Raw genomic sequence first — 25,241 nt, forward strand, 5'->3', positions numbered from 1 at the left:
TTTGCCATAGACTCCAATTTGCATACGGACCTTCCACAGACACATTCAAATCCACATCACCTTCGCCCACCGGCCACAAATCCAAGGCGTACTGAATTGCTTCTTTCGCCAAATTAAAAGCATTCTGTTGTGGTTCACCCCATTCAAATGCATTCTTTTTGCGAGTGACTCGATATAGCGGAGCCAAAATCTGACTCAAATGGGGAATATGCTGACGCCAAAAGCCAAACAAACCAATGAAACTCTGAGCCTCTTTCCTATTCTTTGGAACTGCAAAATCTAGGATTTTTCGCTTCACCTGTGGGATCACTTCTCTGTGACCTTCATGCCAATTAATTCCTAAAAATTTAACATTTTGGGATGGACCTTGTAATTTATCAGGATTAATTTCCCAACCTTTTGCTCGCAAACAATCAAGGATCTGATCTAAATGGGACTGTACCTGATCTTGCGTCTCACCTTGAATCAAAATGTCATCAATATAATGACACACCTGTATTTGTGGATTCACGGGCACCTCAGACAAATGCTCCGCCACCAGCCGGTGACAGATCGTGGGACTATGTACATAACCTTGAGGAAGACTCTGAAACGTCATTTGACGTCCATTCCATGTAAAACTGAATTGTCCTTGACACTCGGGGGCAATTGGAATCGAAAAGAAAGCATTAGCAATGTCAATAGACGCATACCATGTACCTGGATGCTTCTGAATTCTCTGAATCAAAGTGACAATGTCTGGTACTGCAACAGCCAATCGAGGTGTGTGTTTGTTCAATTCTCGATAATCAACAGTCATGCGCCAAGAATTATCACTTTTGCGCACAGGCCAGACGGGGTTATTCCAAGCAGACGTGACCGGAGTTATAACTCCCGCGTCAACCAAATCCTGAATTGTAGCACTAATTTCTTCATGACCACCTGGAATACGATATTGCTTCTGAGAAACCACTTTCGTGGCCAGAGGAATTTTAATGGGGGGCATCCGTAAACGGCCAACCCGTACGGGTCTGGTCGAAATATAATGTTTAGTTCCAAATTGATGACAACCATCATCCAAATGCAAAGTCATTCCTTTTAAAATATCAATACCAATTATATACTCCAAAAGTGGCACAACTAACTAACACAGAATATTCCCTACGAGGAATCCTACCAATTTTTATTTCAAGTGTAGTTTGTACTGCGGGGGTTTCTTTTCCACCTAAACCAGTAATTGTGAAAAACTGTCCTTTAAATTTCTTTGATTTTCCATGAATTAAAGTGGCCTCCGCTCCTGTATCTACTAGTGCTCGGGCCCTTTGGATATTACGATGTTTCCAAAAAATCTCAATATCTACATAGGGTCTGTTGTCTCTGTGAGCCCACTTGTGTACTGGAGCTTGACCTATTTCCTTGTCATTTTTCCTGCGTTCTGTCAACCAAGACAAATCAGGATAAATGCTCTCCGTTTTCTTGGGTATCAGAATGTCTTGTTCGTATCCATCTCCATTACGAAATGAATTTTTGTCATTTTCAAAGTACTGTGAATTACGGTCAGAAAGCCTGTTACGATCCTCCCTTCTCCTCGTCTCAGGGGAATAATTTCTCTCATCTCTATTTCGGTTGGAAACACGATCATCTCTCTCCCTTTCTTTTTCCCCCTCTCTCCCTCTCTCATAGTCACGATGAGGGGACACATCTCGTTCATAACGCCGATCATCACAGCGATCAGAATCCACGCGCCGTCTCTCATCACCACTATCATCAGAACCACGATCATACTCATTCTTCCGCACACGACGGGCACCCTCCTTCCGATCCAAACCACGCTTACGAAAAATGTCCCATAAGCAATTATTAGGCTCACCGTCAATGTCCTCCCTTTTCACACCATCAGCTATAAGAGCAAAAAACATGTCACGTCTAGAGAACTTATAGTCCCCAGCAGTACGACCCTCAGGTCGAGATTGTCTCTCAGGTTTAAACCACTCACCCAACTCACCAAGCTGACGAACAGATTCAAGCACTGCAGACAAAGGATTGCCAGTTTGATTAATCAACAAAGTCATCATAACCTGCTTGTAAGCAACAGGCGAAGAACGGATAATGCGATTACGCACAGAAGATGTTAAAAGACCATCCAACAATCTGTCAGAAGTACTGAGAAAAATCGCAGTTTTCATCACTTCCTCTTTCAAACGTTGCGACGCATCGCGCAAAGTGTACCATGGCTTGTCATTAGCAGGCCAATCAGATTCAGTAGGATATTTATGATTACAGCCGTCAGACGCAAGCTGGAGCAAAGTAATCTGGCCAGCACCATTATAGTTCCGAAAATGATCTTGAATAGTAGAATCAGAACTCAAAGAGCAAAATCGTAAGCAATCAACAGCATCAAGCATAATACCGGCAGCGCCCAGTTCATAAAGGCGCACCATCCACGTAAGCAGGGCCTCACCAGGCCGTTGACGAAATCGTTGTAAAATGTCACTAACCTCCTGTTGAGTAAAATCCTCAATACAATCCAAAGCAATACCAGCTGGATTACCAGGGGCTTGTTGTAATTTGCGACAAAACACAGGATGAGCAGAAACCTCAGGAAGAGCTTCCGAGGAAGCCCGCATCTTAGATTTAGAAGAACAATCGGGGCAAGATACATCACCTGAATGAGAAGAGCGACCACGGTCGCCCGGAACAACATTATCGGTACAAGAAGCAGATTTACAATCACGTCCGGAGCGGGAAGATTCGCGCTTATCACCCTCCTCAGCCGAGGAGTCCGAAGCATTTGAATCCCAGATATTACCATCCCACTCATCAGGGTTCCAATCCATTCCGGCCTTCGCTACGACCAGACGCACTTTCCGTGTAGACACACGACCACGACGATGTTTATACTTATATCGTGCAATGCGAACCGCAGCCCTTTCGGCAATGGTTTGATAAGTCTCAAGTTTGTCGGCAAGCAATTTATTCTGACAGCGCAAAAGAGTATGCGCATTCTGCAATTCAACACACTGTCCTTCCATATCCGTAAACTGCTTTCGCAACTGAACAAACCTCTCATGAAGAATTCTGTATGTAAGTAAGTACAATCCAACCTCTGCGTCCTAAAATAGGAAGCTCATCACCCTTCACTACTGGCGCTTTCTGCAAGCATGAAACCACATCAGCAGGCTCCGCCTGCTCCAAACAGGAAGACCAATTTTCACTCAAACCAGTAGAATCGGCCCAGTCACGTAGACTCCCAGCCGGGAATCTGAATAGGCAACTTGAAAACAGATGTTGATTTTTTCGCAAACATGTCGACACACAAAAATTATATATACAATTATACACAAAATTTTATACGTATGAGCCGAGCGCAAACCAACAAGATCAAAACAACACAGCACACACAGGCTTCGTAAACAGTTCGTGACGCCAGACGTAATGGCCGGATTTTCCGCTTAGGTGGAATCAGCCCCTGGGGGCCCCTCTAACCCAGCCAGAACGTAATCACCTCCCTCCTTAGAACGTATTTACAATGGGTATGGATATATATCTGTACAGGTCGTACCTAAGGATGGGGAAATAGCAATAAACATGCATAGGTTTTCTACCATATCTTATTCACATCGGTTAGTCTCGCGGCCACTCAGACCCAGACTGATCTACCCCAGGGCAGATGTGACACACAATCCGGCGTGTCTACACATGGGCCTGCAGAACCCAATGCTCTCTTTTACACACGGTCCACAATCCGGCGAACCTCCACGCTGGTATCCCCCCAGCGCTCTCACTTACACACGGTTCACAATCCGGCGAACCTCCACGCTGGTATCCTCCCCAGCGCTCTCATTAACGCCGTATATCAACGACGACCACTTTCCTATGAACACCTATGGGAACAATTTCTCATTTGTCTACTTGGGATAAAACTATGATAATGAAAGTTAGTACGGTTTTCAAATGATATGATGTACCTTCTGTTCTTGGCATCAAAGGTCCAGTCTCTCCCTATTTGTTTGATCACTACTTACCTGATCGGGATTTCACATCCGTTCATGCAAACAACTTTCAACTAGAAGCATTATTTACCATGATTGAACAAGAATACAAGGCACATGTCAGTTCACTAAGAACTAGGATATTTATTGACAATAAACATACAACACAATACTATGCAACATAGTTTCTGCAAAGGAAAGGTAAAGGTTAGAATGCGCGCTCATTAAAAGAAAGGGCGGAGGTCACCTTGTTAACATGAAGTCGGGACTCGGCAGCCATCTAGGTTCCCTTCTCGTCTCTGTGTCTTGGCTCGTCTTGAAGTCACACCCCAGTTGTCACAAGTACACGTCTGCACCGCTAGGCTCAATCTCTTCTGCTTCCCTCCAAGTCACTGGAACCTTGCTGATTATTAGCTACCGTATCTCTCTCTCTCTCTGTTTCAGTGCGCTCCGCGCTATTTCTCCTTCAGTCTTTCTCAGAGAGTCTCGGTCTTAAATCTTTCTCGGACTTCAAAGATGGCGACTGTCCGCCATGGAATAATTAATGGCAGAGATGCTAACGGCTAGCTGCCGCCTACGAACTAACTCTCAACTGTCTAACACCTTCGCTAATATCAAAGCCTGTTCCTTCATGGAAAGCTATGGCCAGTAACCTGCCGCCCACCAAATCGTTGTACCTCCCCGTACCAAGGACACGTTCCCAGCCGGCCGGCCTGAAGTTGTGTCTTCGGAGTGGAGAAAAATACATTCCTTCGATAAGGGCCAGCCTGAGCCAGTTCTCTCCAAGCGAACAACAGCTTGAAACTAAATTATTACACTTGACCTAGAAGGCCTCTTGAGCTACCAGGCAGAGGGCAAGATGGAGTCTGTCCCGTTTAAGGCCTACAGGGCCCACAATACGCATAACTCCATGGAAAATATCCTAACACACTAGCAAAAGGACGGATCATGACTAATACTTATATATTTATCCCCTAGCTTAAATTCATAAGCCCTACTCTAAGGAAAGGGGCACGAAAATACCCTACTGTGTTTCATAAAGAGGTCCTACTTATAGTCCTAATCCCTACGCTATAAGGCTGATAGACTGGAGTCACTCTCCATCATTCTCCCTCCTTAAAGGGCCAGAAAAAGTCAGCCATTACACCTATCAAAGCTATACCAAACAAATAGTTGTCCAAATTCTAACTGCCAAGTAAGTTCTAACTGCACTTACAGTCTCTCTCTTAAAAACTTACGCCAAAAAAAAAGGTTGCTCAGTCAGGAGTGACATCTTTTGGAGAATTTAAGTCAGAAAAAATCAAAAGTATACTGAGCCGCAAAGACAGAAAATCCCGCAGAACCTCCGTGCACAGAGTACCTCTTTTAGTAGATTTCTGTCTTGCCTTCCCCAGTAAATTTCTGTCCTCTGACAAGATTACTCCTCCAGATAGTCACTTCTTGATGAGGCCCACCGTTGGTCGCGCCATCTTAGAAACCTAAAAATCCTCATACTCCTTCTCAGGGGTCTTACCAATAAGTAGTCCATCCAAAAGCAGCAAATAAATCAACAGAGAATCTGAAATATGAAAAGACATCTTTATTACAATTAATTGTGAGGCTACGTCACCCAGTCACACCTAAAGCAACTGGATGAGGCAGTCTACCTGAATGGTCTCCGCACAGACCTTTTATACAATTTATTATGCCCTAGGCACACATTCTTTCTTTGAAGTAAATTATTGTTGGTCACTCCCAGGACGTGCACACAAAGCACTGTATGATGACAAACCCACTTTCAGGATAAGTCTAGGCCATAAACAATGTCCACATAAGGAATACATTCTCTAGCTGACAAGGCCGGATAAACCCAAAACATTAAGAACACAGCCCATGTCATAAATAGCTCGTGGAGGCAGGAACAGGAACAGATGGAAGTAAGATAGGCACGTTTGTGTGTAGTAAATCTTTACAATGTCCTGTGCTCTGATCTATAATCTTGATCAGCAAAAGAGCAGGAACTGGCTTGGCAAGGTTAGCCTCAAGCAACAGAGTCAGTTTTCGTCAAGTCATGCAGAAGTCAGCACAAACCCATGCTAAGGTTATGTCCCTAAATACTTGTTCTCCCATGGTGAGAGCCTACTGTAAGGGCAATGCACAAAATGGCTGCTATTCACAAGATGGAACCCGAGGGTAAAAACAGAACCTTCAAATAATCAATCAATCAATCAATCAAAGACATTTATAGAGTGCACTACTTACCCGTAGGGTCTCAAGGCGCTTGGGGGGGGGGGTGCCATTACTGCTCGAACAGCCAGGTCTTGAGCTTCTTCCTGAAGGAGAGGTGGTCTTGGGTCAGGCGCAGGTCGGTCGGTCGGGAGTTCCAGGTCTTGGCGGCCAGGTAGAAGAAGGACCTTCCTCCTGTTGTCGCTCTTCGGATGCGGGGGACGGCGGCGAGGGCGTGGTTGGCTGATCGGAGGTGGCGTTTGGGAGCGTAGAAGTTGATTCAGTTGTTGAGGTAGCTCGGGCCTTGGTCGTGTAGGGCTTTGTGTGCGTGGGTGAGGAGACGGAAGGTGATTCTTTTGTTGACGGGGAGCCAGTGCAGGTCTCTCAGATGTCCGGAGATGTGGCTGGTTCGTGGGATGTCACAGTTAATCCATCGGTGTAACATAATGAAAACACTCATGCATACCGCATTCGTCATTTGCGGTTCGCTGATACCAAATTCATAACAAAATCATGATATTTTAAAACACAGGTTCAGAATTTTCAGAACCACAACATCAAATGGGAAGCTGCAGCGTTGGCTGTACACAAGCGCCTAAGGGATGTGGCTCCAGGACAACAGGAGCGCTAATTTCCTAAAATTATCAAAAAGATACCTATTACCTATGCCACTTTGGGTCAAGATAATCTATGAGCCAGCCTGGTAAACCACAAATGAAGAGTAATTCTGAAAAAGATAAAACAAACACAAATCTTCTGCAAAGAAGAAATGGGATAATGAGAAAAGTAAAGATAAAACAAAATCACTGGGTGGGTCTCCTCAACAGGAAGCCACTGAAAAGTGTGATAATCTGTGCTACAGTAATAACATTAAACAACCTAAAAGGCGTTCGTCTCATCCCTTTCAGGAGTCTTCCAAAAAGCATTTGGTGAGAAGTGGATGGTGGGAGTGTAGATTGGAGGAGTATTTATAATGCGATGACCAGGTATAGAATAGGCGCACAATAAGATTTTGGCATTCAGTGTATACTCCCTATAAAAAATATGCTACAAAGCAAAGAATGGAAGGTCACCACTCTTCCTTACAAACCCAGAAGAACTCTTCCGGTTGAAACATTCAATAAATATCTATGCTGAGCACTTCCAATGACTTCTACGTATGTACAACACTATTCCGTCAGTCCAAATATATTTAGTAATTGTCCACAGTATTTAGATTCCAGAGTGTCTAAAATCAAATCCAAATTAGTAGTCGCCTCTATTGAAACACCAAGGTATGTTGTTACAGCATCATTTCCATTTATTTCAATCCTGTTTTCCATCAATCAAAAAATAGCAGCCAACACGTGTTTCGTCTGGCATTAATGTTATGCCTTTCAACTTCTTCAGGGCTGCAAGCCAAGAAGATAGTGGTACTTACAACTCAAGATTTATAACACTTTTTGCATTTAATGAAAAGGGTAGGGTGAACACCTACGTGTAGGGTCAAGTTTATAGGATCCATGTGATTTGTAAAATAACCAAATTGTAGAGCGCCCGAATATGATAGTGCATACCCTGGTGTAAAGATAATACAAGAAAAGACCCAAAGTCCCAAAGTTGTCAGTCATGGGTATATAGAAATTATTTACCAGATTAAGTACTCTTCATTTATATAGGATTTCCAATAATATAACCAAAAGTCGGGCTCTGAAACGATAGGAGGCAATCCTTAGTTCCGCAACTAATAGGAGCTTCCACCATCGGAAATGATATTTATACTAATAGTATACTCACTCTAGCGAAAGTAAAGTCAAAAAGTAAAAAAGATCCTCAATTGTATAAATCCACTGTAGTATTCCAATCACTATACATGCGCCAAACACTTCCTGTAACAAAATAAGTACAGTTGTCTCACTAAAACGTCCTAGTAATAAAGTATCAAGTTAGTCAATGAGTAGTCAGTTGTCGTATCACTCACCTCTATTCAAAATAACTATCTCCACAACGTAATCAAAACCATCCTTATTGTTAAGTCACAAATTTGCCGTATTCTCTTGAATCTTGCAAACACGAGTACGTGTAATATTGCTATTGTCAAAAGAAAAAGAAAGAACAAATAGTTCTTAGATACCACAATTTGGTGGCTAAAGTTCAGGCACAGTCTCACTAGTAACCACACAGCTTACCTCCTTTAGCCGGCGAGTAAGCTCTCATTGGAATCACATTCGGCAACTAGCGTGCAACACGAGCGCCATTTTCATTAAATAGCCTGTTTACAAAATATCCGTAAATGGTCGCCATCTTGTAGTGTCAAAAGTCACTGTATAGATATTTATAGAGATGACTACAAGTGTAAGTAGTCTTATATTTACGAGAAATTATCAACATAGCGGATTCCCCCTCCAAGTTCAGGCAAAGAAATACTGTCACTCCAAATGTAAAAATGTAAAAAAAACCCTAATGATCAACCACGAATACTAACATATACATTGTGTTTCCAATTGCTTCCAATTGCTAGTATCCGACTCAGTTACCCCTCTAACATTACGAATTGCTCTCACCAATTTTGTGTCAAAACATTTTTCTCAAAGATCATAACTGATGGTATAATGTAGCAGTCAAAACAAGTATTCAAACCCATGTAATATTGGTAAAACATCAGTGCTCCAATGCGTGATGCCACCACTGCCGTCTGTAATCCTGAAGGAAAATTGTAATATACAAGATATCAATAGATATAGAGATACTGCAAGTTAAATGTGTATCTCCCAGCATTGCAAGAGCTTTTGACTACCCACACACGTTCCCGAGATCCAACCCCGGGTATATTCGGAAATCATATTGTAAGATGTGTATACACAGATAAGTAAACACGGGGGATAGTAGTGTCATGTCACATCGAGGAACACGGATATAAGGCAGAAACAAGCAAGTACAGTGTAACATCAGTACAGTAGTCAAAAACATTTTGTCACTCCTTCATGAACAATATACATAGTCTTAATATACTGAGCTGTATAATTTCATTTGTCTAAACGGTCACTAGTTTCTAATAAACAAAGGTCATGATAAGGCAAAACATCTCTAGTATTAGATACTATACAAGATAAGAATATTTTTCACAAACTGGTCTATTACATAATTTGACATTTCTCTTACACCAGTCAAAGTGAACAGTCTAATCTCCTAATGTAGTTCAGGGTCTAAATTTAATCCTTCCTCGACTGCTCGTAAGACCATAATCCATCTCGCTTCTCTACGTCTCAGTTTCAAAATTCTATTCCCGCCTCTTCTGTCTAGACTAACATGTTCTATTCCATGATATGTAAATTTATGGTTGACAGAGTCATTCCGATTTTGGATAGCATGGGCGGCGATGGGGTATCGTGTATCCCTATTCTTAAGGGCACGGAAATGTTCCATCATCCGATCTTTCAATCGTCTCACAGTACTTCCAACATAAATTTTTCCGCACGTACATGCTATTATATAAATAACAAACGTGGTCTCGCAATTTATAAATGATTGAACCTTGAGGGTACCTGCATTGTTATATTCAAAAGATGATATTTTCTTAGTGGCCCATCTACAACAACTGCAGAGGCTCAGTAGTAAAAACCCTGCAGGTTTAGTATGTAACCAATGTTCTGTCTGTAAGGGTTTAATGAGTTTAGGGTAACTCGGACTTACCATATTTGCAATTGTGGTACCTTTTAGAAATGTCAAACTGGGCTTGTCAGTTAACCCCTTGCAGGCTGATGACGAACCCCAGCCGTCATGCACTACTGTGCTCGTGTGCTGATGACGGCTGGGGTTCGTCATGGCCCGCCCCTGTTCATTTGTTTACCGCACAGGGGCGGAAACGGGCCAGCAGTGAAGGGGTTAAAAAGGGTACTATGTCACTATCTGTTCTCAATAGATGCCAATGTTTATCTAGGATGGCATACAGTTTGTGACTCCCTGCTCCAAAATTGGTAATCATCCTCACCTTCTGCAAATTCTTAGTCCCCTCACTGTTATTCCTAACAGCTAGTTGCCGAATGTGATTCCGATGAGAGCGTACTCGCCGGCTACGGGAGGTAAGCTGTGTGGTTACTAGTGAGACTGTGCCTGAACTTTAGCCACCAAATTGTGGTATCTAAGAACTTTTTGTTCTTTCTTTTTCTTTTGACAATAGCAATATTACACATACTAGTGTTTGCGAGATTCAAGAGAATACGGTAAATTCATGATTTTACAATGGTTTTGATTACGTTGTGGAGATAGTTATTTTGAATAGAGCTGAGTGATACGACAACTGACTACGTATTGACTAACTTGATACTTTATTACTAGGACGTTTTAGTGAGACTACTGTACTTATTTTGTGCCAGGAAGTGTTTGGTGCATGTATAGTGATTGGAATACTACAGTGGATTTATACAATTGAGGATCTTTTTTACTTTTTGACTTTACTTTCGCTAGAGTGAGTATACTATTAGTATAAATATCATTTCCGATGGTGGAAGCTCCTATTAGTTGCGAACTACGGATTGCCTCCTATTGTTTCAGAGCCCGACTTTTGGTTATATTATTGTAAATCCTATAAAAATGAAGAGTTCTTAATCTGGTAAATAATTTCTATATACCCATGACTAACAACTTTGGGACTTTGGGTCTTTTCTTGTATTATCTTTAAACCAGGGTATGCACTATCATATTCGGGCGCTCTACAATTTGGTTATTTTACAAATCACATGGATCCTATGAACTTGACCCTACACGTAGGTGTTCACCCTACCATTTTCTTTAAATGCAAAAAGTGTTTTAAACCTTGAGTTGTAAATACCACTATCTTCTTGGCTTGCAGCCCTGAAGAAGTCGAAAGGCATGACATTAATGCCAGATGAAACACGTGTTGGCTGCTATTTTTTGATTGATGGAAAACAGGATTGAAATAAATGGAAATGATGCTGTGACAACATACCTTGGTGTTTCAATACAGGCGACTCTACTAATTTGGATTTGATTTTGGACACTCTGGAATTTAAATACTGTGGACAATTACTAAATATATTTGGACTGACGGAATAGTGTTGTACATACATAGAAGTCATTGGTAGTGCTCAGCAAAGATATGTATTGTAGATTGGAGGAGTATGTGAAGCCGATGAAGGGCTCACAACACTCATCTGACTACATCATTATACAGGAAGAATAACCTAAAACATCCAAACCTTAGTTCAAAAAGAAGACAGTAGCTGGACTTACTTGAGGTCAAACATGCTGCAGATAGGGAGGACTCTACTTCTAAACAGAGAGTGGGCTCTCAACACGGTGGATGGCACAACAGAGGTCACAGTAGTTTGCCAGAACCTGATTGATTGTCTGTTGGCAGTAGCGCTAAGTAACTACATACAGAAGGAAACATCGGGTACATGGGTAAGATTCCCTAATCACTTATGGAAGATGCAACACAAGTTGGAGGGGGACATACAAAGATCTATGAAAGTTTTCTTTTGGGAGAACCTGTCATTTGACAATGAAATTCTCTTATCTGAGAAAGCCTGGCCACCAGAATTTGTAGCCCAAATGGAGAAAGTAATTTATCCTGCCTTCTCCAGCCTCAAAACGTTCATATTGCAAGGTGTTTACATCAATGCACCACAGACCAAATCAACTCCCTTTTCTACACAAGATACATAGCTGCCAAAAATAGATCGAACTGTCTTTGGCTACTTCATCAAATTTTCTTCGGATTCATCAGATCAACCTGAACTTCCACCTCTACTATTCTGGATGAGAGTACATGTTTCTATTTTTGGCTGAAAAATACATACTTTGTTCCTCCATGGCTACACCTTTGGATTACAAATTTTTTACTTTTACTGGTCCTTTGGATTGGTTTTTTCTCACTCCTGAATGGACACTCTCTCCCTGAATGCTCTGCAACTGGTGAACTTGGTTCTAATACCACATTCTTCATCACACAACGTGCGAAGAGACCTTTCCCTGGTGAACATTCCAGTTTTCCAGTTCCTGATGGGATTGTTTGGGATAGGGTATGCAGGGTGTATATGGTCCTACAGAACTCTTTCAAATGCCATTTCTATTTCGTATTACTCTAAATGACATTATCAACCCCAGTACTGTCTCTGATAATTTTTGATGAAATGTATGAAGTCATGACTAACTGTGATGAAATGTTCTGTTTTCACTATGGTCATAATTCCTTGCATAAAGCAAGTACTCCACATGCCGTCTTTAATTACACACACCACTGGGAAGTTATGACACATCTGACCCAGTCCCTTATTATTATAGGCTTGCACCCTCATCTGCAAAGAAAAATATGCTCACCGATAACAAGCTGATGTACTCTTCTTCAATCCTTTCTAAGTTGTCCACACAAGGGTTTGACTTTTGGAGGGACAAGGTAGATGTAAAATCAGTTTTGGAAACAGAGGAATGGCAGGTTTAGGAACATTAGGCTTTGTTTATTGTTTAGGGCATGCCCTTTACCACATGAGAGGATTTTCCTGAACTAAACTGCGCAACAAACTTCGTGCTTTGGTTTAGCTAAGATCAAGGATTTTCACCCACCATGTATTCCCACATTTGCACATTTTGCAGAGTGACAACAGTTTACAAAATATAAGGAGGATACACTTGACACCATGCTACATAATGGCACATACAACTCATCAGATACCAATTGGAGGGGATGGTTAGTGTGAACATTAAATACTAATGGATGTCAGGCATGGTTGCTAGGTATCACCAAAGGTTTCAAGATCCGCAGGCCAGACCTGCATTACGTGCAGACAGAACACTCAGGTGGTAACAACTTAAGATGTGTTAGGAAGTTGTGCCTTGATTGGCAAAAAAGCTCAACATTTTGCCAGGTGAAACAACACTTGTCACATTCTGTCTGAGGACATGGGATTAGAGGACTTTTTACTATGTTCTTGAAAACCATGTCAAAAGCTCTTCTTGTATGTGATATACAATGAAGTGTGGAAAGTTTCTGAGTAGGAAGCTGCTGAAAAGTTGCGCAAGATTGTCAGAGTTAATTTAGAAAGGGCTCTAGCAGTGGTTGATCATGGTATAACTACCTTGTCTTCCAGGGTATACTCTCTTGGTAACATTATTGCATCAGCAATAAACATTACACAACACAACATGTCCACATTGCAACATGGGTAGTTGTAGATTAGATCAATCATGCTGCTAAGTTGGACTCTTCAAACACTTAGTTTTGGTTGCTTACCATGTTGACATATTAATGCCACCAGCCTGTTTTCACATTACAATCTTATAAAACAGCAAATGCCAATGGCACTCAAGGTTGCGATATACACTATGTTACAAGTAGAGAAGCTGGAAAAATTACCTTTCATTCTTGCTAAATTTTCTTTCACAGGCTGGATAATCCATGGCTTTACTGCTCTGCCGATTCTGACATTTCACTTCCAGTACTGTCAACAACACCATCAAGTGGGCAGATATAAAGCGCTGGGAGAAGGCTATGTACATGAGTCATAGGAGTTGCCTTTTAAGTTCTGTTGTCTGAATTGGGAGACTGAGGTTTTTCTTAGAAGGTCAGGCAGCAAGAGCACTTTAATTCATTCAATAAGTTACAATTCACATGGCATCTGATGTGTCTATGGCAAACTTGTCATGCTCCTTGAACTGTTTCCCAGTGCCGTGATTCGTTCGAATATTAGATTGCTCTCAAATGGGAGTTATTTGATGTTGATTGATTAAGGTTTTTGCAGACACCAGGCATAGCTTATCTTGTTACGGTCTCTTCCATTTTGACTTGCTGTACACAAGTACTGCTTCCAACTGCCCATACAGTTAAGGAAGTGTTGCTTTGGCCTTCAATAAAAATTTCAAATGTGTGCTTTGGCGCATTGAGCAGACTAGAAGCTTTACTATTTCAGAAACATGTGGCTTTAACATCTCCAAAGGAAACATTGGATCTTTATACTGCAAGGTTCTCTTCAGAGATACAGTTACTTCTCTGCACTAATTTCCCCCTGCATTTTGGGGAATTGGTGCACCACATTTGTAACATGTCTGATACTGCGGGGGTAGTGCACTTTTTCAAAGGCATAGGCTTTGGGTTCGTTAGCACCTTACAGACAGTCTTCATAGTCATTACATATTTTATACACTCAGTGCTCTCAAGCATTTTTGGAGGTGTTCCTGTGGTCCTACTCTTAATTTTTATTTTTTCTGCTCCATAATGGATGTCTCATTTCGGGATTGAATGGAACTGGTATCACCACATGTGCTCCTGTGCAGTGAATGTATGGTACAATGCTTTGGTGAGCCCTTGCTTCAGGAACTGAATTAGCACTGGTTCTCGACCTTTCGGCCTGTGTGGCTAAAATAGGTCCAGCCTGTATTCCTCTGTCTGCTGTGCACCTTCAAGTGTGCATTGGATTTGTGCCTAAATGTCGTGATTGATTGATTGATTGATTGAGCGCAACTGGTTCAGCCTCTGGACATAATAGTACTGGTGGATCATTTAGAGGCCCCTTGGTAATGGTGTCCCTTGCGTTTGCTGTTGCTTCTGAATGCTTTTGATCAGTCTTCCTGGGATGCGTCTGCTGAATTGGATCTTGGCTCTGCGGATTTCCTAATAGCTGTGGTTACACCTTCAGCGACTGCTGTGGGGGTAAGATGGGTGCACTTTTGCTCCACAAACCTTCTCCGAGGTGTGTCTCAGGGATCATTGTGTGAGGTTGCTGAGAACAGAAATATTTTGTCTACCTCTCAGAAGACATAAACAATTTGAACGTTTTGATTGGTGGGAACTTTTAACATTCTTAAATTTTAAATTCTAAATTCTGTTTGAGTTGCATTCCTTTTAAGATTGATTTTTATATTTTCAATTATTGCTTTCTGAAAGCTTCAGCGTCAAACAGTAAAATTCCCTTTTACAAATTTTAGATGGATTGATATACATCACGTAGTATTGCTCTGGATTGTTTTTTATTAGTGTCAGACAGCTTTAGCCGACCTATGTCCGAGGAGTGGTTGTCACGTGGCTGAGTTCGGCCTGGGTGAAACACTGCCATTTTATACACACTTGTTTCTTAAGTTGCCTTTGTTTCCACACGATGACTTTTGAAACATGTTGACTTGCGTGACAGTGCAAGATTAGTTTCTCTGAAACCATACTGCTTACATTTCTACTTCATGGGCACACAATCACTACACCTTGAACATTTAGTACAAGGCCTAAATGACATTGTGCAATGATGTCTTTGTTGATCATCAAAAAAGCGGCATAGCTATCAAAGAAGGATAAGTAATGAAAGACTGGCTGAGGCCTCAGCACGGAAGCATGGATGCTGTCATTATATATTCACATGCATTTCCGTGTTCAAATCAGAGGAGCATTCTACTGTCACTGTGAGGTCGCTGTTGTTGGAGTCTCTTCCCAGGTGATTCCTGTTTACCCTCTGCATGGAGTGATGTTCAGCTTGTGACCAAGACAGGAACCTACATACACTTGCCTTCAGATAATGGGAAGTAAGATCCTCCGGTATAGGATTTTTGGCATATCAACCACCCTAGGGAACTAGGTTAGGGAGCACATAGTAGAAGTACACTATACACAGCATTATATTCCAGCATATATACACTGCTTTAGCACAATCGTGGAATTGTTTATTGTTTTCACCGTCCTTATATTGCTAATCACCTTAATTTGCTTCTGTCTATTAATCATTGCGCACATATATTTGACACAAGAATCACAATGTTCCATTGAAACGCATCTTTGTGCATTTCTTGCATATCTCTTTTGGTTTGCGCAAGTGACTTAGTGAAAAGGTTCTAGATCTGTTACGATTACTTGGGGATTCAGTATTATCATGTTCAGAGGTTGCCCAATCCACTAGTTACCCTCTCAAGTTTAGGGTACTTATAAAGGTACTGTGAGCTAGCAGGATTGTAGGCCAACATACTCTGAGGAGGTGCATAGAATCAGTCTGGCACCATCCCAGCGTCTATGTTGATTAACAAACTTGCAGCGTCTACTGAGGAAGTAGGAGCTATACGACAACAATACTATGATAAATCTGGCACTCAATCTCTACACCACTTTTCTACCCTCAACACCTCGTTGGCTATTGTGCTTTCCAGGTAAGAGACAATGCAAGTAATCACTGGCACTGGATGGTATGTTTTTGTGATCTCAACACTTAGAGCAACTCCCTCATATGTGAACTTAAACTGTGAACTATCCCGTACTCCTATAAACACAGCTACTAAGAATGCTGCAGCACAATAGTTGAGCTTTTATTTCTTCCAATTCAGACTTCTGCTAAACATTCAGTCAACCAACTGTGCAAAATTATACATAAACCACAGTCAATGTTACAGACATGAAACTAAACCAAGGTCTTAACGTCCCTGTGAAACATGTCCTCTAAACAACAGTGACACCACAGTTCTCACCCTGAAAAGTTTGTAATGACAAACCTTTTATTAAAATAATCTATACTACAACACACAGCTCACACCTACAATGGGCAAAATCTTTTTGCTTTGCAAAGCTTGTTTTTTAACCCGATGCCTTTTCTCCAGTTTTATTGTGGTGTTGAAGTGGAGCAGCAGACTGGAGGTTGCTACTGTGACATACCTCCCTCATTCTCCCCTTCTTTTCGCCTGAGTTACAATGATTTCTTCTCATACCGGTGGATTTGCAGAGGAGACTTGTTTGCATTCAGCCTGAAAGTAGCCTGAGATCTTTGCCTTTAATTTGAGGACTGTGGCTATAAATTAAACTGTACTTGTCACTGTTGTTGACATAACTTGGATGTGTTGTTTATTTAAAAACACTCATAGATAAAGATGATAACCACCATAGCTGTTTATCAAGTAACTTGCAGTTTTTTAATAGTGTAAAGATAAATAGTAAGTTATATTTTATTTTGTCCTTGAAAGGAATGTCATAATCCTTGCTGTGAAGCTGCATCATGCAAATTGAAGCCAGAAGCTGTCTGTGCAGATGGAGACTGCTGTGAGAATTGCCAGGTGAGAAGGATAGGAGAGAAAACAAACAGTGAAATATTTTCAAAATAGGTTGGCTTAAAAATGTTTTTCACCAATGAAATAAATGTGCATGGCTGAAGTTAGATTCAGTAATTCCAGAGAAACACGAACAGAGAATTGCAATTACCACATAAGCACTACAAAGAAAACTCATCCCCTCATTGCTGTTACATTTATGAGTCCTTATGGTGGTCATTTGTTTAGGTCTAGCCTAAAGACAGCTTTAGCTGTCTTACCAGCTTCATGTTTTACAAAACATATCATACAAAAATGCATACTTATAAAGGACCTCTCAATCAACACTCTTTTGCCATTGGTCTGTTCAAATGTCACTTAAATGATACTCCCTCCTACCACTTAACAAATTATGAATCAGTGAGCAAGCCCACTTTAGCCACTGGATGTTTTCACTTTGAATGACTGTGTCGGCCCTTTCACATAAAAATACTTCCCAGTGACTGCTAGCCCCTATGGGCCAGATGTAGTTAATTCTGAAATACGGAGTCCTTAATAGCGATTTTTACCGAATCGCTATTAAGAACTCGGTATTTCTGATGTAGGTAAAATTATCGGTAAAAAATACTGAATCAGTAATAATCGCCAAAAAATTGCGATTTCCTACAAATCGGTAAATAAATTACAGGTTCCTCATTACCGAATCGGTATTATGGAATCTGTAATACTGATTCGGTAATTAGCGAATCGGTATTTCAAAAAATCGGTAATTGTTGAATTAGCCAATCCTGTGCTTCCTCATGACCTCACAAACAAGAACTGGCCACACCCATGCATCTGCACTGATCCTGTAGCTGTTGGAGAGACAGGGAGCAGGAGCAAGAGCACAGGAGCTGCACAGTTACCACCCAGCTAACACAGAGGAACTGCACCATGGCCTCACAGGAGAAGGGGAAGAATGCTGGTGAAAGGAAGCGCAAGCTTAGTGAGAGGGAGTTGGAGGTCCCCATAGAGGAAGTTGTTAAAGACCACGACCAGCTCTTTGGCAAGAGATCTCTGCACGTCCCTGAGGCACAGAAAAGGAGGATTTGGCTGGCGATCCAGCCGAAGATCAACACGACTGGTGTTACACATCACACAACTGAGGACTCAAAAAAGCGATGTTATGACCTGAGAAAACATGCTAAGGAGAGTGTGGCTGACTGGCTGAAACAAGCGGGGAAGGCAGGCGGGGGAAGATCCACAGCGCCTGATACAGCTGCCCTAGAGCAATTTGTTGAGTCCACCCTTTGCCAGAGAGTATCAGTGGCATCGGGGACGTGGACAGCTCAGCAACAGCATTCAACGGACAAGGTAAGATGCATGCACAGCAAGCTGTCTCCCCTCCCTAACCCCAATCCCCCTGCAAGAATACCACTCCTGAACATGTTTAGTTTAAAATCAGCAATGCATCATGGGAGATGTAGTCCCAATCAACTATTAGCAAATCAGTCAGTCCCCAAAAAGCATAGGCATGCCACACACATCAATAGATGAGATAGCGGAGGACAGACAGCTAGAATGTCAGTTGTGAAATGTATTTGCAGACAAATGCTGGCAGGCAAGTGAGTAATAGTACATTCTGTATCCACAGGCGGATCATGTCCCCAGGCTGCAGAAGGGGAGACTAGTGAGGCCTTCAGGGAGGAAAACCCAATTGAGTAAGAAGTCATCTCACCTGTAAACACCACACCAACATCCCCACCACCACCACCACCAAGGAGGTATACAGTGGCTAGCCTCCAGGAGGTAGATACCACAGAGGAGGACAGCCAGGAAGCACAACAGATGACACACAAGCATCTGTGACACATTCCCCCGCAGGAGGCGACAAAGGGCACAGAGTCCTGACTCTGAGGAATCCAGTGTCTTCTCTGGACTGGAGGGGCAGATGCTCAAAGTGCAGCGCCTGCAGGGAAAGACAATGAGGGCCATTCAACGACAGATGTTGGCAAACAACAGAAAGTTCAACAACATGAAGGAGCCCATATACTCCCTCAACAATACTGTGGCAGAGGGAGTGAAGGAGATGTCGGAAGCAGTGAGGCTGTTATGCGGCAGAATGGATAGTGAGCGTGCTGCAAGGCGCAGAGACAGGCAGATACTTGCAGGGTACACCAAGTCTGTCAACAGGCTGTGCAGTGCAAACCATGTGCTCAGTCGTCGATCAGTGGCCATGCAACTGGAAATGGCAAAGTGCAGCAGTGAGGTAACTCAGGGCCTGGTCACAGTCACCAGTTCCTTTGAGGTGATTCAGACAAACCAAATTGCTGCCACCGGAACAGGGGATGGGGATGAGAGTGAGGAGGCAAGCAGTCACAGCACTATAACCCCCCCCCCCTTGCCAGAGAGTAGGAGGCACAGTGTGAAGCATGGTACTGCTGCAGGACACAGCACTGGTGAGGACAGTGTGTCTGCTAAACGCAGCAGTGGTGTGCGGGGCGCAGGAGATAGGCACTGCCCTCAAATTCCATTGTCTGGTGGGTGACGTAACCCATTGGACACATCGCTGGTGTTAATGTGTGCTTTACAATTGCCTGTTTTAAGGTTGATTAAACACCCTGACACAAATGCATTAACTGGCTTTGTCTCATTACTTACTCAGAAATAATTTTGTGTGATCTCTGACCATCACTGTCTCCCATCTGCTGTAGCTGCGCCGCCTGCTGTACTGTGCTGTGGCCGTGTACCTTGCTCCTCCTCATCCTCCTCTTCAGATTCACACATTTCTACAGATGTCCCCCTCTTAGTGGCAAGGTTATGCAGCATGGCACATACAGCTATGATTTTGCAGCTGACCAGGGGCTGGTACTGCTGTGCACCTCCACTTTTCTGGAGGCAACGAAACCAGCTTTTGAGGAGTCCAAATGTTCGCTCAACCACATTGCGCTTCGATCTATGTGCTACATTATATCGCCTTTCACTTGGGGTGGATGGGTGCAGGTACGGAGTCAGGATGGAAGAACGCACTGCATAGGCACTGTCACCTGAGTGTGAGGAGAAAGTAAGTTATTCACAGTCAACAATCGCAGCAACAGGTGTATACTTCAGGGGGTGTCACATGTATTTACCTAGCAGGTAGCCCTCTCCAAATTCACCCGTAACGAGACAGGTATAGACCCCACTGTTCCTGAATATGTGTGAATCATGCGTGCTCCCTCGGAATGTTGGTGATGATGACACATCACATATGTTCTGGACATTAATAGAATGTGTGGATTTGCAATTGCGGTAGATGTAATCAGTCGCAGCAGTGGGGCAGATTGATATATGTGTCCCGTCAATGCAACCGATGACGTGTGGGAACTGGGCCTTCTGGTAAAAGTCCATCTTGGCCTTCAGCAGTTCTGCCTGTGTGCTGGGGAATTTGATGTAGTGTGGCATCCTTTGCAACATGACGACCAGGAGTTTATTGAGAAAACGCGACAGGCAACTCTGTGAGACTCTACCTGCCACAGCTATTACCCATTGGTAACTGCCAGATGCCAGGAGGCGCAGGCAACAGAGTACCTGTACATGAGTAGGTATTGCATGTGCCCTTGGTGTCTGGTGCTCCAGGAGTGGGTGCAGGTCCCGTATCAGGTCAAGGATGGTGTTTGGGTGTAGCCTGCACCTCTCATGTATTTCAGCCACAGCTATTTGGAACAGTGTGACATGCAGTCTGTACACAAGCGCCTCCCGTCTCCAGATCCTCAGTCCTGCTGCTCGCAAACGTAGCTGCCTTGCTATTACGTAGAGGGCCGCCATTGTGTTCACACTGTGGTATTTTGGAGCAGTTTATATGCAATGCACCTGATTACCACCTTCTTTGAGTCAGTGATAATTAGCAACTCTTAAATACAGAAAAATCGAAAATTCACTATTACCGATTTGTGGTACATCACATTTACAATTATTTAAGGAGTTCTTATTTACTGATTCAGTATTTAGGGGTTTCGGTGTCTGCTAATCGCTAAATAAGGAATCGGTAACTGGTTTCCCTTATTTTTACTGATTCCTTATTTGTGATGGCGTTCGATATTACCTACATCGCACATGGCCAAATACTGGTCGGTAACGCAATAATTTAACGAATTTCGGCTTTTCCGACCGGTATTTAGCCACCTACATCTGGCCCTATGTTATTTAACCTATAGAAAATTAGCACATCATTACAGTGTGTATGCAGACGTCTAGGGTCAAGCAACTCCCCCTTAGGTTGCTAAAGGTCATTTGAAGAGCTTGTAGCTGACATAACAAACCTCTGGTAACCACTTGCGGAACTACAGCTTTGTGAAAGAATGTGATGAACTGAAAGTACTCAAATAATGCACACACTCACCACAACATACATGCTATCTAAATGAGTGAATGAATGAATACATGGAAATTGTATTAAGCATGCATAAACCTATGGGAGTCTTGGCACTAGTGCACTGTTTGAGCCCGATTGTAATCCTACAGGAACTTTTAGATTGTTAAAACAGTCAGATTTTGAGTGGTTTCCTGAAGTGAGTCAGCTTAGACAGAGATTTTAAGTGCAGGGGTAATCAGTTCCAATTATTTTGGTGGACGAGATGAAACTTCTCCCACCCCAGAGTGCCCTTTTAGATTGACGAATGTGGATCGTACAATTTTCTTAGGGATGTACCACTGGAATCCAAGAATTACGGCCCATATCAGGCAGTGCTTTATGAGCAATGCAGAGGGCCTTAAAAGTGACCCGTTTTCCTACTGGCGTTTAGTGAAGATTGACTATTACCTGTGAAACAGAATGACATTTTTAAATATTTGTAAGGAGACGGTAGCTGTGTTTTGTAGAACGTGAAGTTTACACAGTAATTGTTGGTGGATGTTGACATATACTGTGTTGCAATAGTCAATTATAGAAAGCACTAGCACCACAAATACAGTTTTCTAAAGCACAAACGAAATGAAGGAAAACATTTTCCACAAAGTTCTAAAAAGACATAAACAAGTCGAAGAGACTCGATTAGAAAGGTCAGCAAAAGTCAGCTAATTGTCAAAGAGTACTCCCAGGGTCTTGACTTTCCTAGCAGGCAATGGAAAGGTTCTGAAACCTTGAGGCTACCAGAAGGGGAATCAGAAGGAGGTGTAATTCATAAACAGAAGAACCTCATTTTTCTCTGAGTTAATTTTAAAGGCAATCATTTTTAATCCATCTACCCGCCTCTCAACATGCAATTGTGGAATAATAATGCTACCTCAAGTAGGTCACTTGAAACAGAGACCGCTATCTGGGAGGCATCATCATAAGAAACTATGGAGAAACAAATCAGATTTGACAAAGGTGTGAAATACCCTTTAAATAGTGTAGAGCTTACTGATGACCCTTGAGGAACTATATAGAGATGGGAGAAAGGCTTGGCTAAATATTCACCTAGAAAAACCTATTATTCTATGTCTGAGAGGAAGGAACTTGAAAATGTCAAGGCAGATTCCTTAACCCTTATGATCTCCAGACAGGTATAAGTACCTTGTGATTGACAGGGTTGAACGCCACACACAAATCCACTGTTGTCTCTCTATCGCTCTGACTTTGTCTGTTGTTATAATCAGGGCAGATCCAGTACTGTGATTACCTCTAAAGCCATGCTGAGAGGAATCCAACAGTTGATTACTAGCAGGAAATGAGGCGAGTTCGATATTCAAGGCCTTTTCCACTATTATATTATGACTGGCATAGGAAGTCCAGAAATGGGGCAGTAACTGCTTCCTTCTTGACAGTTACTCCGAGGTTATCCTTTACTAGTAGCATAACAGAGGCTTTTTCCAAGATTTTGGAAAGTGTCCTGATTGAAACCCACTATTTAAGAGCATGGTAAGGTGTGAGGCTATTTTCTCTGGAACAAGATGTAAAATTGTAGGAGGGCAGGGATCTGAAGGGACACCAGATTTAGGTAATTCAATTAACTTCATTACCAACTCTACTGTGAGAGCGTTAACATGATTAAGAGTCGTGGATATCAAAAATGGGCATTCAGTAATGGGAGTCACATGAGTCCACTTGTATATTAGTAAGTAAGTAAAAATGTACAAAAGCATGCAAATGCCAAACAGCATCTTGACTCTAGCACCCTATGGGAAACCATGAAAAGGTGCTTACTTGTGAGAGGCGTGGCTTTGCCGAGCAGCAGCATGACCGCTCGCTAAGAGGGTTCTGCTGGCCGAGCTGTAATCCTGCAGGAATCCGTTTTATGTAAGGCAATCACGGTAATCTAACAGCTGGCTGTGTGCTCCCGATTGCCTGCAGAGCCGAGTGGGGGGGGGGCGTTTTTAACGACCCCCTGGTGAGCAAATAGTATGCTCCCAGCGAATTGGGCATTCTGCACTCCGGGAGGCTGTGAATGTTGCACCCCCCAATGTAAAAATTGAGACCCCCAGACCAAAACCTACATTGGATCGCTAGGCCCTGCACTGGGGGCACCCCAAGATCTGGAGATCGGCGCCCCAGCCTCCTGCGACCGACCTGACGAGACATGTGCAGCTGCCCCAGACTGTGGAGATGCAACACATGACAGTGTGAGCTGGGCATGGACGGCGCAGAGATCGACCAAGTGCAGAAAATGTGAGTACCACATCGGTGTTGGGTCGGGGACGTCTTGACTGGACCTGTGGGCTGCCCCGGAGGCTGTATCGAGGGTAACCTTAGTCAGGGACAGGCGCGGGGGCACAGGCAGACTGACCGGGCGGATGCTACTGTTGGCTGGTCACTGCTGTCTGGGACCGTGGGCCTCGGTGGGGCATCAGAGGAAAGGAACTGGACAGGCCGCTGAGCAGCGAGTCTGCTGTGCTTTCTGGGGCCTGGGGCCACTCCCTGGGATCCATGGAGAACTAGACACTGGGAGCGGCGCAGAGACTGCTGAGGGCAAAGCGCAACACCTGTTGTGTAGCCAGAGATCCTCAAATACATCCCTTCCTTAACTCAGCATGACGCCCTTGGCACTAGGACATTTGAGTCGCTGCAGAAGCTGTTATCTGCAGTCTGGGGGTCGCAGAACAATGGAAAACTCAAATCCCAGTAAATGTTCTGCACACTGACAACACAACAAAATGGGGAAAAATGTGCCCAAACAATTGAAGCTGCCATTTGAGAACAAAAGAGTCACACGTCTGATGAAGGCAGGAACTGATACAGAACTTGACTCTAGCACCAGGGAAAATAGGGAGAGTCAAGAGGACGAACTTCGCACATTTCTACTGGAGGTCAGAGCGAGCCTTAAAAGCATCAACTCCAAACTAGATACCCTGGCCTCCAGGCTAGACCAGGTGAAAAAACAGGTTGAAACTCAAGAAACCAGGCTTGACCAGCTCAAATATTGAGCATCTGATGCACACGAGTATCAGGTGGAATCAAAGGAACATATCCTCCAAATGGAAAAGGTCCTAAATGTAATAAAAACCAAGAATTAAGACTTGGAGGCTCACTCAAGATGGAACAACCTCTGAGTAACAGGCATTCTGGAAACCAGTGTGATTTCCAAGAAAGAACAAGTGGAACAAGCGTACCACTTACTAGGACCCAGACCACCCGTGGGCGCCACGCCAAAACCCATTGTAGCGCGCTTGCTTAACTATTGGGACCGGAACACAACCCTGCACCTCTCCAGAGAGAGCAGAATCATAACTTATCAAGGCAATACCATCTCGTTCTACCCGGACTTCACCCCTCTAGTACAGGCAGTCAGTCAAGAGTTCATGGCTGTAAAGTGCATTCTGCACCAGGGGGAAATCCCCAATGCATTGCTTTACCCAGGTACACTGGAACTATCTTTTGATGGTCAATCCCTCTTCTTCACAGATTCAAAATTGCCCCTAAATTTGCAAAAATCGTCGGAGGGTTAAAACAATCCCACGGGTCACCAATGCACACTGGAGCTGAACCCAGCATGAGCGACAATGATTGAATATACTCCACCTCATTACTTAGTCAAGTCAAATATCTTTTTCCATTGTTTGCAATTGACAATCATAAAAGTACATTTCATAACATAAACATTTGACACAGATAAAATATGTAAAAAAGAGCATTTGGAA

At 42.9% G+C, this 25,241-nt stretch overlaps 1 protein-coding gene across 1 annotated transcript in view; it reads left to right on the forward strand.

Annotated features, from left to right (window-relative positions):
- LOC147683096 (zinc metalloproteinase-disintegrin-like cobrin) overlaps nt 1-25,241 on the forward strand; it is a 2,407,169-nt gene that overhangs the window by 1,827,413 nt on the left and 554,515 nt on the right. Inside the window, exon 13 of the mRNA XM_086942497.1 lies at nt 17,103-17,192. Within this exon, the coding sequence (XP_086798623.1) occupies nt 17,103-17,192 (90 nt within the window). The remainder of the gene's footprint in view (nt 1-17,102; nt 17,193-25,241) is intronic.

This window comes from Lissotriton vulgaris, chromosome 11 (assembly GCF_964263255.1).
Source record: "Lissotriton vulgaris chromosome 11, aLisVul1.2, whole genome shotgun sequence".
In the NCBI taxonomy this organism is placed as follows: Eukaryota; Metazoa; Chordata; class Amphibia; order Caudata; family Salamandridae; genus Lissotriton; species Lissotriton vulgaris.